We start from the raw sequence: 13603 nt of genomic DNA on the forward strand, positions 1-13603 counted from the left end.
TACTCAGCTATCGTGGCATACACATTCCCACACTCCCTTTATCAAGGAGTAAAAAAATAATTCAGACTCAATGATTTTCTACCTTTTTCTAACAATAACTCAAACAGCTTTTAAGGTCCACAGTTTTCTTCATGCATGTTTCACTGTATTAAAACATTTGGTCTGTTTCCTGATAGGTTAATCAATAAAAAAGCTGCATTGATAAGTGTTTCAGTCATTTCTTTACCGTCTTTATCAGCACAGCATGGCCTTAGCATAACATTATCTTTCCCTTTCATCTGACACTTCAGACCTCAACAACAGCGCTTTAACTATTTTGTGGAAAATATAATTGTGTTTCATAGAAGTCATAGAGGCTCTGACCCTTTATACAGAATACGTAGCACCATAGCATAGCGGTTCTGCTTTGTTCTGTAGCCAGCTCAGCATAACAGTGCAAGGCTTGTGGTACATCAGCCTCTGCATCTGCTTCAAGACCCGTCAGTGTTTTCACAACACCATCATCCCAAGTAATGTTTTAATGAACATAAAATCAACAATAAAAAGGAGAATTTGGTATTTTTGAAAAATGTGAAAGTTTAGTCTATTTTTGTAAATATAACTAATCATTTTCAATAGGTGAAGGCCTTTCTGAGGCTCCTTCAGTTTGCCAAAACGAATCTAGGTGAGCGTCTCACTGTGACAGGAAGTGAAGTAACAGTAGCATTACCCACAAATCCTTGAATGTGAGACAGAAAGCTTTAATTTTAACTTTATAGTTGTATTAGCAAAAAATGCTAAAAAAAATGCAACACACACACACACACACACACACACACACACACAGGGGTTAGTTTATGTGAAACACATTCAAATACATACATACTCTCTTGTTCTCTTCATCACCCAGCACTCACACACGTATATGTCTCTGTGTCTTGTCATCCCAAAGTGTAATTGCACTTAATGCTAAAGTGGCAGGTGGAAAGTGACTGTGAGAGCATCCAGGGGTAGTGGTGGTGGTGCTGGGGACAGCATGGTTTGGCAGGGAAGTGCTGGTTCTGCTAGTGGTCCATGGAGGTGGACAGAGTACATACAGCATGTTTACGTGTCCTCCCTTGTGTTTAGTTTTTCTTATTAGTGCGTCTTCTGGATTTCTTCACCCTGTAGGGAGATTCACATAAGTAATTCATTAGACTGATAATATTATTGTTATAAAGCTAAATGAATGAACAAACAATATGGAGTACCTGCAGTTAAAGGACTTAAAAATGTATGTACAGTACAGTACGGATGGTCAGTCTGACCAACTACAGGTTGTGGAATACTAGAAGTTACTTTCAGGTGTGAGATAGTTGTGCTTTGCTTTTTGTATTTCCATTTTATACTACTTTATGCTTTTAGTCTACTACATTTCATATAGCCAGTTGTTCTCTTTATGGATAGAAGTTTGATAAAATTGAAAACATATGGCACATTTCTAACTTACAATAACTAATGATCAGTTACACTAATCAGTTTATAGCCCCTTGGATTTGTCTTGTGACCCTTTGACATGGCCTGACTCTTGGGTTTGGTTGGGACCTACAAGACTAAGCTAGATCTTACTACAGTATTTACTAAAACTAGCTCCACTCTGAACAGCTACAATAGTAAAGTGCTGCTTTTGCATTAATGCATCAGGATTAACAATGTTATAATTTCATCTACAATTATATATCAGTAGTAGCAATAACTTTTCTGCATGAGTTGCAATTTATTGACAATATTCCCACAAACTTCCCCATAAGTAGTTCCTGACCTCCCCTCTGACCAACCGGCACGCAATACATTCACTTGAAAAACTGCTGCCAGGGAATATATTCCAGGCAGCATTGATGAAATGTGCACATTTTTTCTAACAGAGGATATGAATGTGCAGCTGGGCACAGGTGACAAGGGCTTGCATGCTATGCATAGGACAGGTCATGAATATGTTCTGGGCCTCAGGTGTTGGCAAACAGTTTTGAAAGGTGGACATCATGGGCTATAAGTGTAATTTATATATAGTGTACTCAACATTAAAAAGGGTGCTGGTGACAAAGAACATCCAACAACAACCATTTCCTGCATAAATAATTAAAATAAGAAAGAAAGAAGGTCACAAGGTGTTACAGACCTGGAAAAAATATTTTGTCTGCAATTTCTGTTTTTCTACATGTTCAACACATGGCTTTGGTGTAAACAGGTGGAGCTTTTAGTTTCATTCATTATGTTCATTCATGACTCCCATTCTCAGCCCGTGTAAAGTACAAGTACAAATCACTTAACACTTCTTATGCTAAACCCTGTACCTGCAGTTTGACTCATTTTCATGTTTTTTTTTTGCATAGACACCTCATTCAATAACCTCAAATGTTAAAATGAGAACTGCCCTGCCTGCTTTCTGCACACACTATTCACTGAGACACATACAAGAGTTTGAATATGAAGAGCTGTGTTTTCTGTGTCTGACGGACTGTTTGCTGCTCTGCTACATGCCAGCTTCAACGAACTGTGATGACTCTCGTGATAAGACTACATTTAACACTTACGAACACGTAAACAGTATTCGTGCAGACTTTATTAGCACAATAAACTATACATATCTCGGAAATTCTCTGAAATTATTTGTTTTTACATTGTGCACCCAGTTTGTGGTGTTTTAAGAAGCAGACATGCAGCTTAGTGAGAAGAATCATCAGACATATTGAGGTTACAATGAAAACTTTCTCCCACAACCTGAACAACCATGTCACTGATATCAGTGATAAAAATGATGTGTAAAATACTTTTTAGAAGTAAAACAAAAATGTTATAACATAATGAGAGGGTAAAATTGATGATCACTTGTACATTTGATTCGTCTTGGCTGAAGTCTCACACACATGCTTATGAGAAAGAAGGACACAGAAACAGCAGCATTAGATTTATGACTATCTTTACGTGATGCTAATTATTTCACAGATAATAACTCATCAACCATGTCACTGTTTTCACTGGTTAAATGTCAGCAGGAAACTGAGAAATGGCCACTTTGGCCACGATGGTTTATTTCTTCTCTTCAAACTCTAAACTCAGTGGAGACGAGCGCTGTATTTCATTTTGAGCAACGAGAGTGAGGAGGTTGTTCTTACTTGTGAATGGCGTTCTTTAAGTACTGCTGCAGCCACTTGGTCTCTGGGTTGATGCAAACCTCCCGGTTGTTCTTCAGCTTGGCACTGCGGGAGAAAGAAAGTAGAATTTGACTCTGAAGATGTTTTGATAAAATGTCCAGAATGTATTAACTTGTTTTGTGTGACATTTTTAACTTGCAGATTTACATTTGCTCTTACAATTTCTATGTTCACCTACTGATGTTTACACAAAATAGAAGTCACAGAGATGAAGAAGCAGCAAAATGTTTGAGTCTGATCCAAATTCACATATAATCAATCAGTTTTGAGGACATGAGGTACTGGAGAATGTCTCCAACTCTGGGCTTCCTTTGCAGCTAAACATTCGGTGGTGGTGTATTGTGCAGAGATTGTGTGTATCTTATTATCTCTGTGTTTGCTCAAAATGTGACGAGACCTCACAGACAGATTATTACCTTTAAAAGTGGTTTTGCAATATTTATTATATGATACATATTTATTTTTCCAAAATTTAATTTTGGAAGTTTATTTCCCACCTTCTAGGAATCCAGCAGTTTCGGCTTAAGTCAGTGCCCAATAAATGAACTTATAAATACTTAGAACTTGCTTGGGGGTTATAAGGCCATACGGGAATATTTTGATCAGACATTTGACCATCTCTGTAAAGTACTGGTAATCATCAACCTAACAACAAAACAAACATGAGAGCTGTCAGATGTATAATGTGAACATAGCTGCTGGTTAGCGCTGTCAGTTATTGTAGTGACCTTCAATGCACCGTCACAAATTTCAGAATTTCATGCTCACACTTGTGATGTGATACTTCTCATGAGCAACTTTAAACAGATTGGTGCACGAAGTGTTAAATCTGTGAAGGAGAAAAGCTTCTTACTATTCACTCTAGTTGATGATTTAGATAACAATGGGCAGAAATGTACAATATAGGCAATTTGCAGTAAACATGCACTCTTAAAGGTGCTATTAAAAACATTTACATTTCTTGAGATTACCATAGGACCTAAATACATGTTTTGGTGGATAATTGTAATAGTTGATGAGATAATGCGGAAGATGTTGCATATCAAACTAAACCCATATGTCTTTAATGTTCCTTGTTGCTTATAAATCACACTAATGACATTTTTTTACAGTGCACTTAAAAAAGCTCTAATCTCTGCAAAGCCCAGATCATCTTTCGACACCTTCAGGTTAGGAGCAGAGGATTACTGTTTCTAACAAGCTGTCACCTTTAATGTCAAGAGGGAAAAAAAAATGCTTAATGTAACATCAGCCAGTCTATATTATTTCTAACCAAAAAAAGAACCCATGTTTTTTGGTGTGTATCATAACATGAAATAAAACAAAGCAGGGTGACTTTGAAATGAGCACAATATGTCAGCATAATATCTGACACTGTTTATGAGGCTAAGTGCAGAAACCCCTCACACCTAAGCTAAGCTCTAAAACCTCAGCACATCCTGCAACACATCCAGGCTGAACACCCAAGGATTACTACACACAACAGGCTGTCAGCCTCTGGTCAGTGGTGAAAAATCACAACTCTCTGTTTCCACTCAGGGACAGCTGGCAGGGAGGCTCACACCGCAGATTACGCTGTAGCCTAGACCTTGTAAAGCCGTCTCTACGCTGCACAGAAACAGCTTAACTCAGTTTATGTGAAGAGCAAAAGCATTTTGTTTAGACTTGCCTGGTCTAAAAGTTTTTAAAGGCTCAGTTTGATGATGATTTTTATGATTTAACGAATTAATTTTTAGTCAATACCACAGGCCTTTTTATTGCAGGATATGGACATTGTACTTGGTAAAACAGCTAAAATAACTATCAAAGGTTAGTTATCAAAGGGTTAGTTGAGGCAATTTTAAAACAGCATTTCACATTCACTATTTCCACTGCTATCTCAGTGCTGTTATTTTAGGACTGACCTAATGTATACTGTATACTGCATACACACATTAAACTGTTTTTTTTACAGCTACTTCAATTTTAAGACTTATGTGCTGATCAGTTGTCAGGATGCATTACACTTTTTGATTTGCACCTCTGCAGTCACAGACAGTGAGTGGGCTTGTAAGTGATGGCCAACCTGTTGATGGATAGCTCAGCCAAATATTTGTTCTTATCAGACAGGGTGAGTTTTGGTCCAGTGGGACAAACAGAGCAGGAGGTGGGGGGGTGGACGGGCATCGAGTTCTTGCCCGTTCCAAACGTGTTGGTCTCACACCTCCGTGGCAGAAGGTTGTATATGAGAGTTAACAACTCAGAGGTGTAGTGCCTCACTGCTCATCTTTCTTTTCCCTCGATCTCTTTATCACACAACTCTGCAAATTAAACACATTCCTCTGTGCCTCAACTTGCTCCACTGTGCTCTTATTCAATTTCTCCTTCACCCCTGTAACCCCTTTACCCTGCCACCTTCTCTATTCCTCACCCCATTTAGATGCGCACACACGAGCAAATTAACAAATGGCCCCTAAACTTAAAAAGAGCAGTTCAGGAACATCAGTTCAAGCATCAGCCCCAAATCCCTCACACTATATGCTGAACAGCTCAGTAACTGGATCTGTGTTTGCTTTTCCTCCAGGGATGTCCCCTTCTTTCCCTCCTCTTTTATTTTATTAGGGCTGGCCAGCTCATCCGCTCAGAAGCTCTGTGCTGTTTTGAAGTGTCTCCCTTCATCCTGTTTATCTGTCTGCTTGTCTGTATGACCGAGAGCCTCAACCCTAATTGACTTGGCTGGAATTTGAGGGCCGGAGTTCCTCAAGCAGCAGGTAGTAATTACTTCACAGCAAGTTAATACCAACAGCATGCTGGTAGGGGGGATAGATGAGGGTACATAGTGGGACACGAGGCGGCGGAGGGTTGGGAGAGGACAGGGTATAGTGTTACTGGCTTTCTTTCATCTGCCTCAATTGAGATATCGAAGCAGCGCTCTACGGGCTCCTCGACTGAATGACTTCTTGGCAGTTTTTTGCAGAGAGGTTAGAGTTTGTGGCCCGGCTGGAGCACTGTGTATCCTCTGTGACCTTTTGTCATTCATTCACCAGCCCCCCTCCTCCTTTTTGGCAGGAGCCCCACAGCCTTTTAGCCTTTTGGCTGTGAGGCTTCTGCCATCCTGTTCTCTATAGCGAACGAATCAATGAGGCTTTTTTTGTTAATGTGTTTCAGACCACTGACATTATAGTCAATGTTACTTGGCGGTTCGAGCCGGGAAATCAAAAAAAGTGTGGATAAGGGACACGGGGTCAACATAAATACAAAGGTAATCACTTTGACCCTTAATTATTGCTTCCTTTACAAAACATCAATGTCCCCACCCCAAGCTCCGGTTGTTACAGCTTTCCTCTTTTTGAGTGGATCATGTTGTTTTAAACTCAGACCTCTTATGCAGGAAAGAATACAAGGATATTAACACCATACATTATGCACTTACACTTCATTTATTAACTTAATTAGTGTAAAAGCACATTTCTAGTTTTGATTTTTTCTCTTTGGATGTATATTCCAAAAAACATGGAAAGGGAGAAATAGAGGACATTAAATTAAAAAGTCCTTACAGGTCAATAAAGTTACTGCTTTGCTTCTAATATAGTGATGTTTCATTATCAGATGATTAGATTTGATGGCCATTTTCAGTGTATTTTACAGGGAAACTGTTGATTATCTGTATTTCCTTTCCTTAAATCTTACATGTAATATTCCAGGGTTTGTGTTCATGTAGTTTTTTACATTTTTAAAAAATTATTTCTGATGTTCACTATATAAAAATTAAGTTTCTTGTTGGATGTAATTTTCTACATTAATTATGAATTCAAATCAATAGTTTGATGGAATTATTTCTTATATGTAATATAATTTGTTTGCAGTTTCATTAAGAATTTTAATGACTGGGGCATTTGTGTAGCAGATATCTGTTGAAATTTTCTTATAAATACCTTTTATTCCTACTAAATTAACATTTTAAAATAAATATGTTTGGGGCGAGACACAGCAGTGTAGCAGTGTAGCTATATAATCCAGGAGCATTACGTCCAGACTAGAATGGACCAAACCAGTATCGGCCACAAACTGTCACCAACCAGTTGGGTGTTTTATATCAATGCATGAGTATTACGGTAAAACAATAAGCCTCTAAAACTGATCTGTTAGGGAATTGGACTGGGTCTTTTCATTTTGCTTATGGAAAAAGGGCTATGGTCTTTTGTTTTTGCAGCACAAGGTTTTAGCACATCTAAGGAAACATGCCAAAGGACTGCTGGATACCAGAAGCTTGACTTCACTTTTAAAAAACAGATGTGTCTTTCATCAGCACAGTGATTAAAATTCATTATAATACACCAACACTGAAAAAAATTAACTCAAACAAGCTACATCATTTAAATGACCATCAGATGGTCACATTAGGAAAAGCATTTCTGCAAGGTAATCACTGCAGTTGCTTAGACTTGTTTACTTACATGACTTGGAAGGGGCAGTTCGGTGTATGGAGGAACTTGAGTTCTTTGATGGAGCGCTGTGGGACTGTGCTGAGGGTGGACCGACACCAGCACCGCTCTACCAGACTGATAGGCTTTGCTGCAAGGCAAGAACAAATGACAGAAACGTTAACTTCACTGTGCAATAGTGTGATTTGAGTTATTCACTGACATGATGAGGCTCTTCGGTTATCAATGCAACACCCAGTAAACAATATATTGAATAGGCAACAACATTTATTAAGTTAAACTATTCATGATTGAAGTTAGTAGCTTTAAGATCCATGGACCAAGATGTGTAGCTCTTCATTCTTGTTTCATATTAGTACGAGTGCAAGAAGAGCTTAACAATGAACCTTTGTAGGAAGAGGAGCAGTCAGACACTTGGACACCCACACTCAAATGTACGCACATTTGAGTGTGGGTGTGTGTGTGTGTGTGTGTGTGTGTGTGTGCCTTAAGCTAACCTGAACCATCTCAACTAAAAACCTAACCCTAAACTAACATTAACCCTAACTCTAATTCTAAAACCCTAAAGCTAAGTCGTAACCTTCAGACAGGCTATTGTGTCTGAATGTGAGGACCACACATATGTTCATAAGTATACACACACACCCTCACAACCTCTATACATTATACACACCATACGAGACTGAAATCTAATCCTGATCTAAAAGGCTTGATCATGTCTTAAGCTTGTTGAACAAGTTGTTTCTGGTAATTTAAACAATTAACTGAATTTGTTTTAATCATTGTGTTGTTAAATAGCACATAATGTGACTGCTATATAGTAATCTGCCTAGATTTTCTGTTAAATAACTCTATATTTCAGAATTTAGGGATCACTTCCCTCAACAGACTAATTAAAAGCATGTTTAATCTACTGTAACAAGTCTTTAAAAAGCTGGGAAACGTATGAGTTTACCTGCTATTGCTCTGAACAACATGTTCATTAAAAAGAGATTAGCCCTCTCTGACCACGTTCTCTCTCACTCACACATACACACATGCAGAATTTTAGCTTTTCACTCCTGGAGCATTCATCCAGGCCACTATAAAGGAGAAGGGTCCTCAACATTCAGTGTCCAATATTCTCCTCTGTCATGAAAAAGCACTCTGTGTCTCAGACAGAATCAGCAGCCTGTGTGGAAATCACCTCAAGTACATTCTTAAAATAACTACAAATCACCCCAGTGCAGAACAAATGCATGCAATTACTAATTCAATGTAATCTTGTACTTTTTTGCCTTTTAAACTACAACTTATACTTCTGTATTTTATACTACAGTATTTACTATAGTTGTAAAAGTCAGTGAAAAGAGGAGAAAGACCTTACAAATAAACACGTGCCAAGAAATTATAAAAGCTCACAGAGTAGATTGTGCAGAGGTTTTTTAAATTCCAACCACTCATTCTCTGTATAAATCATTTCCTACCCAGAAAATCACCCAAATTACTCAAATCAGTTGCATCAAGTGTGACCTGCTGACCTTTGTTTTAGGGTTCAATTTATTCCTATTCATATGCATGTTTATAATGCAACAACAAATGTCCTGCCACAAATGGCTAAATCCTCAGTAATATCAGCCTAATGATTCACACCCATTCAGTGTCTTTTCTCATGCAAACTAAGGGATCATTATTCACCAGGGCTAGAAGCGAGCGTCCACTGCTATCATCACTGCATTGTTGAGCCCTAATTGGAAACTAATTAAAAGAAAGCAAAGAGAAAAGAAAAATACACATATTTAGACCCAACTCTTTAATATGCAATTAGGGGTCTAACTAGGGCCAAAACAATAAGATTGGCATAACACAGGCCAGTCGACTCAACACCCTGATTTGTCCCCTACCAAGGTGAACATGTGGGATCAGAACTGCTCTTCATCACTCATACATGAAGCATCTTAGGCCAACACACTGAATATAATAATGACTAGAAAATCTGCAATTCTTTTCTTTTCTCAAATTTAACTTTTTAATCAACAAACAAGGACTGGAATGAATTATTTTTTTCATCATTGATAACGCTGCAGATTATTCTTTGTTTGTATTCTTTGATTGTTCAATTGTTTTTACTTATAAAATATCACAATTCATATTTTTTCACACCTGACTGACATCTTCAATTTGTTTGTTTTCTGTGATCAACAGTCCAAAGCCCAAAGACAGAGGAAAACCAGTAAAAAAATCCCTTCTTGAACATTTCTTTGGAAAAGAAACAATTAATCAATTCATGTCAAAACTGTTGCAGGTTGATTTTATGTGTTGGGTATAGTTCTAGTCTGCAACAACAAATAATGTATCAAGCATCAAAATCTGAGTGTTTTCTTTAGTTGAGATTTACTAAAATATTTAACATTAATACATTTTACATAGCCAGTGTTAATATAATGCAAATGGCAGCATCATATGGATCGAGACCATCTAAGCAGCAAAATCCCTGTTCTGTCCAAAACATATGAAATAGCAAAATCTCCTTGAGCAGAAATCTGTCAAAACTTCCTAAAACACTCAGTTTTCCATCTTTCTTTTGGACTCACCTTTGGATGTTGGTGTGTGTGTGGCCACGGCCAGCAGAGCCATCAGTGCCAGCAGTTTGACATCCATGGTGGTGGGCTAACAGGCTGCAGGAGGGCTGCTCTCTCTCTCTCTCTCACTCTGCTACAATCCAGGGCACAACTGTGACCGCCAGCTCCGCTCTCGCTGTGTTAAATCTTCAGAGGGGAGAGAGAGTGAGGGGAGAGGGAGTCCCACTTTCTCAGGAAGGAGGAGGGGGGTCTCCACATGAGAGGAGGGGAGGGGAGGAGAAGGAGTCAGTCGAGATTTCCTCGATTGTAAATGTGTTGGCTGGGACTCAAGGAGAAAGTCTGAGGGGAATTATTCCTCTTTCTTTCTCTATTTTCTTTCACTTGTCTGCCTTTTTTAGTCGTCCTCCCTTTTGTCGATCTCCATTTTTTATTGTTTCTATATTTTTTGTATCCTGACATCTGTGTAGGTTTCTTTCTTTCCTCGTTTTCCACTTTTTGGTGCATTTTTTTTTGCTTCTTCTTTCCACTTACCACAGACACACACAGACACACACAGACACACACACACACACACACACACACCAGTCACTCAAAGACTATTTTCAGAGCCAGAGCTCCCTGCTGTTCAACTAATATTGTTGCATTGTGTTATTGTTTGCTCAGACCCAGACTCCTCTCTCTAACTCTCTCTCTCCCCTCATCTCTTTTGCTGTGTCTCTCTTTCATTTTATCTTAACTTGCTGACTCCCTGTCATCTGGCTCAGCTCCCATCCATAATGACTGGCTTATTTCTTTATTGGACTCCTCTGGCCTTACATTTTCCACTGTGATAAAACAATTAAAGAAACATTTGGACTTCAAATTTGCACCATTAACAGGAGAACAGTGAAGCTGTGTTGAAAATGCACTTGTGACAGACCACTGTGAGTCTGGGCATTTCTTTTATCTTTCACCAAGAAATGGAAATGTCTCTGATGGGCTACTGCAATAAAATTATCCATAATTAACTTCTGATTTTACTATAATCTTGCTGAGCCAAAGCATTTCTCTTAGTTCTACTACTACAGATGATGTAAGGTCTCAGATGTTTCTGAAGCATTTAAACTGGTGATCTGATGGAGATCTTCCAACTTCATTTAAAATGGACTAAAACAGTGAGCAACAATTTAAGAGGACACAGATGTGTGTGCAGATGTTGCAGTGCAGTTAGAACATGTCTGTGCATGTGTGTCTGAAAACATGCATACAATTATCCATGTTTTAGTCTGCTTTCACTCTGGCCCTGAAAACTGAAACTGGTCTTCATGCCAGAACTTGACGCCTTCACTGTCCGACATGTTGGAGGTGATTCAACCCCCCCCCCCACTCTGTAGCCCCATACCACCATCACAAGTAATAAAACATACACTGCTAAAGACTGCCTGTCAATTCATACACTGAAACCCCTCCCCTGCAGTTTACAGGCCCCTAACCCAGTGGCATGCTGAGGGAGAATGTGCAGGTTTGAGCTAATACTAAACACCTGAGCGAGTCTTTAGTATCACCCAGGGAGTTGTCCGATCTAAGTGCCATTAACGAGGAACATCAAATTAATTTGGAGGATTTTTATTTTTATAGCCAAACTTTAGTAGTGACACAAAATTCAAGCAACAGATATCAGTCAGCAGGCAGCTGGTTTTGTCAGTTTTAGATGGATGTACTACTTTGATCATGTAAATGATAAAAAGAAACTAATTTTATATTGTAGCTAATGTCTAATAGCTAATGATATCTCTCCATGCAGATAGTTTTAATTTGTTTTAGGCTCTTACAGCAACATTGCTTTTCAGAAACAGTGTCTCTGTTATTCTGGATAAACCACAGGCAACAGTTGTTATCAGAACAACTGGTAAAATAATTGTGAAAGATGTCATGTTTTTATATGTAGGCTTTTAGAAGTGGCAGGAGCATGTAGCCAAAATCACTGGGTGCTTTGCTAAAAAAAATGCAAGAAATCCTCCTTTGGATGCAAAAGGTTTTAATTTATCTAATTTAATCTGTTGCCAACAGAACTAGTGCATTGTTTGCTGGAATTTTTCATTATTGTAAGCTTTCAAATTTCATTCATGTCTGTTGTATTGAAATGGAAACTAAGTCACAGTATCTGGACAGAAAAATCAAAACGTTTTGCATGAGGTATATTAAAAAAGTACAATTTTTTTTTTTTTTTTTGTTGGTGGTATTTTGGTTGAATTTACCCTTTAATGCCTAATGATTAGTGTGTTCCAGTATGGGCTGTAAAAAGGACCACAGTAGTAGTTTTTAAGCAGGAGTGGGTAACATAGGGGGGGGGGGGTTTGATTTGATTAAACACAGAAGCTCAAACTTGCTGTGAGCTCCACACCTTCACCATGCAACAGTCTTCAGATTTTCTCCATCCATGAAAACATTTCTATAAAGGGACATATGTTTGGCAGATGGACTTTAAATCTGTATTATATTTCATACAAACACAAACATTTTATGAGTTAATGTAGATGAACATAAACTGCCCCAAAGCTTCTCTGTCTTAACGTCACAGCAGTGAGGCTGAAATTTACCAAGAATGTCAGAAATGTTTTAGCTGCTCCAGCTCTAACACACTGCAGAGGCGCTGCAGCGGAGGAGGTTGGGAATGAGTTTGGCACGTTTACCGCTGACCTGTGGGGACACTGCTGCCACTTGTATCACACGTAGGGTCAAAGGTTGGTGTTTCATGTTCCTGTATAGTGTTACAGACAGCAGAGCCACCAGGTCTTTGTTGTGGACCAGTCCTGATGGACGAGCTTGCACAAATGGCTGCCTTGCTGAGGGATGTGATGTAGGTTTTTTTGTCTGCATCAGGTCTACACATGCAACACTTCCTACACCATTTCAGTTAAGTAATTAGTGCAATAAATGTTACATCTTCACTGTATATGTGTCTCTTGTAAAACAGAACTCGATGTATAAGGATGTAGTTAAATAGGAACCAATGGGATTTTTAATAAGAGCAGAAAAGGAGACAAATGTGTTTTTGCCTCTGACAAAACCGGCTGTTTTCCTGCCATGCTTCAACTCATGGTTCACAGTGGTTATATATGATAAAATGGGCTTAGAATAGAAGAATTAAAAACTGTGTTCCTGAAAGAAACTGTATAATATGCCAAATGCCATTTGAACTGAAGTGTATATACACACTGTCCACTTCAGAAATCATCTTTCACCATCACGTGTGGCATAGCACTTAAATCAAACCCACACTAACACATTATTAGCATCTTTCATGGCCTTCCATGTAAAAATGAACCAAACAAACATGGACTAATCTTTTGAGTAATCTCCTAGCGCGACAGCAGATCCAGACTTTCCTGTTGGGATCTATGTGTGGAGATTGCTTTGTGGTCTGGGGTTTATTGTGTTTGTCCAGCAGCTTGAGTCTGGTGCT

General features: G+C 38.6%; 1 protein-coding gene across 1 annotated transcript; it reads right to left on the minus strand.

Moving 5' to 3' along the window:
* Positions 1-240: 240 nt before the first annotated feature.
* cxcl12b (chemokine (C-X-C motif) ligand 12b (stromal cell-derived factor 1)) lies at positions 241-10324 on the minus strand. The gene is made up of 4 exons (XM_026304254.1): positions 10171-10324; positions 7610-7727; positions 3135-3218; positions 241-1143 (listed from the first exon to the last, which is right to left on the minus strand). The coding sequence occupies exons 1-4, from the start codon at positions 10235-10237 to the stop codon at positions 1104-1106; spliced, it is 309 nt and encodes a 102-aa protein (XP_026160039.1). The 5' UTR covers positions 10238-10324; the 3' UTR covers positions 241-1103.
* Between the last annotated feature and the right edge of the window lie 3279 nt (positions 10325-13603).

Source organism: Mastacembelus armatus, chromosome 1 (genome assembly GCF_900324485.2).
Source record: "Mastacembelus armatus chromosome 1, fMasArm1.2, whole genome shotgun sequence".
In the NCBI taxonomy this organism is placed as follows: Eukaryota; Metazoa; Chordata; class Actinopteri; order Synbranchiformes; family Mastacembelidae; genus Mastacembelus; species Mastacembelus armatus.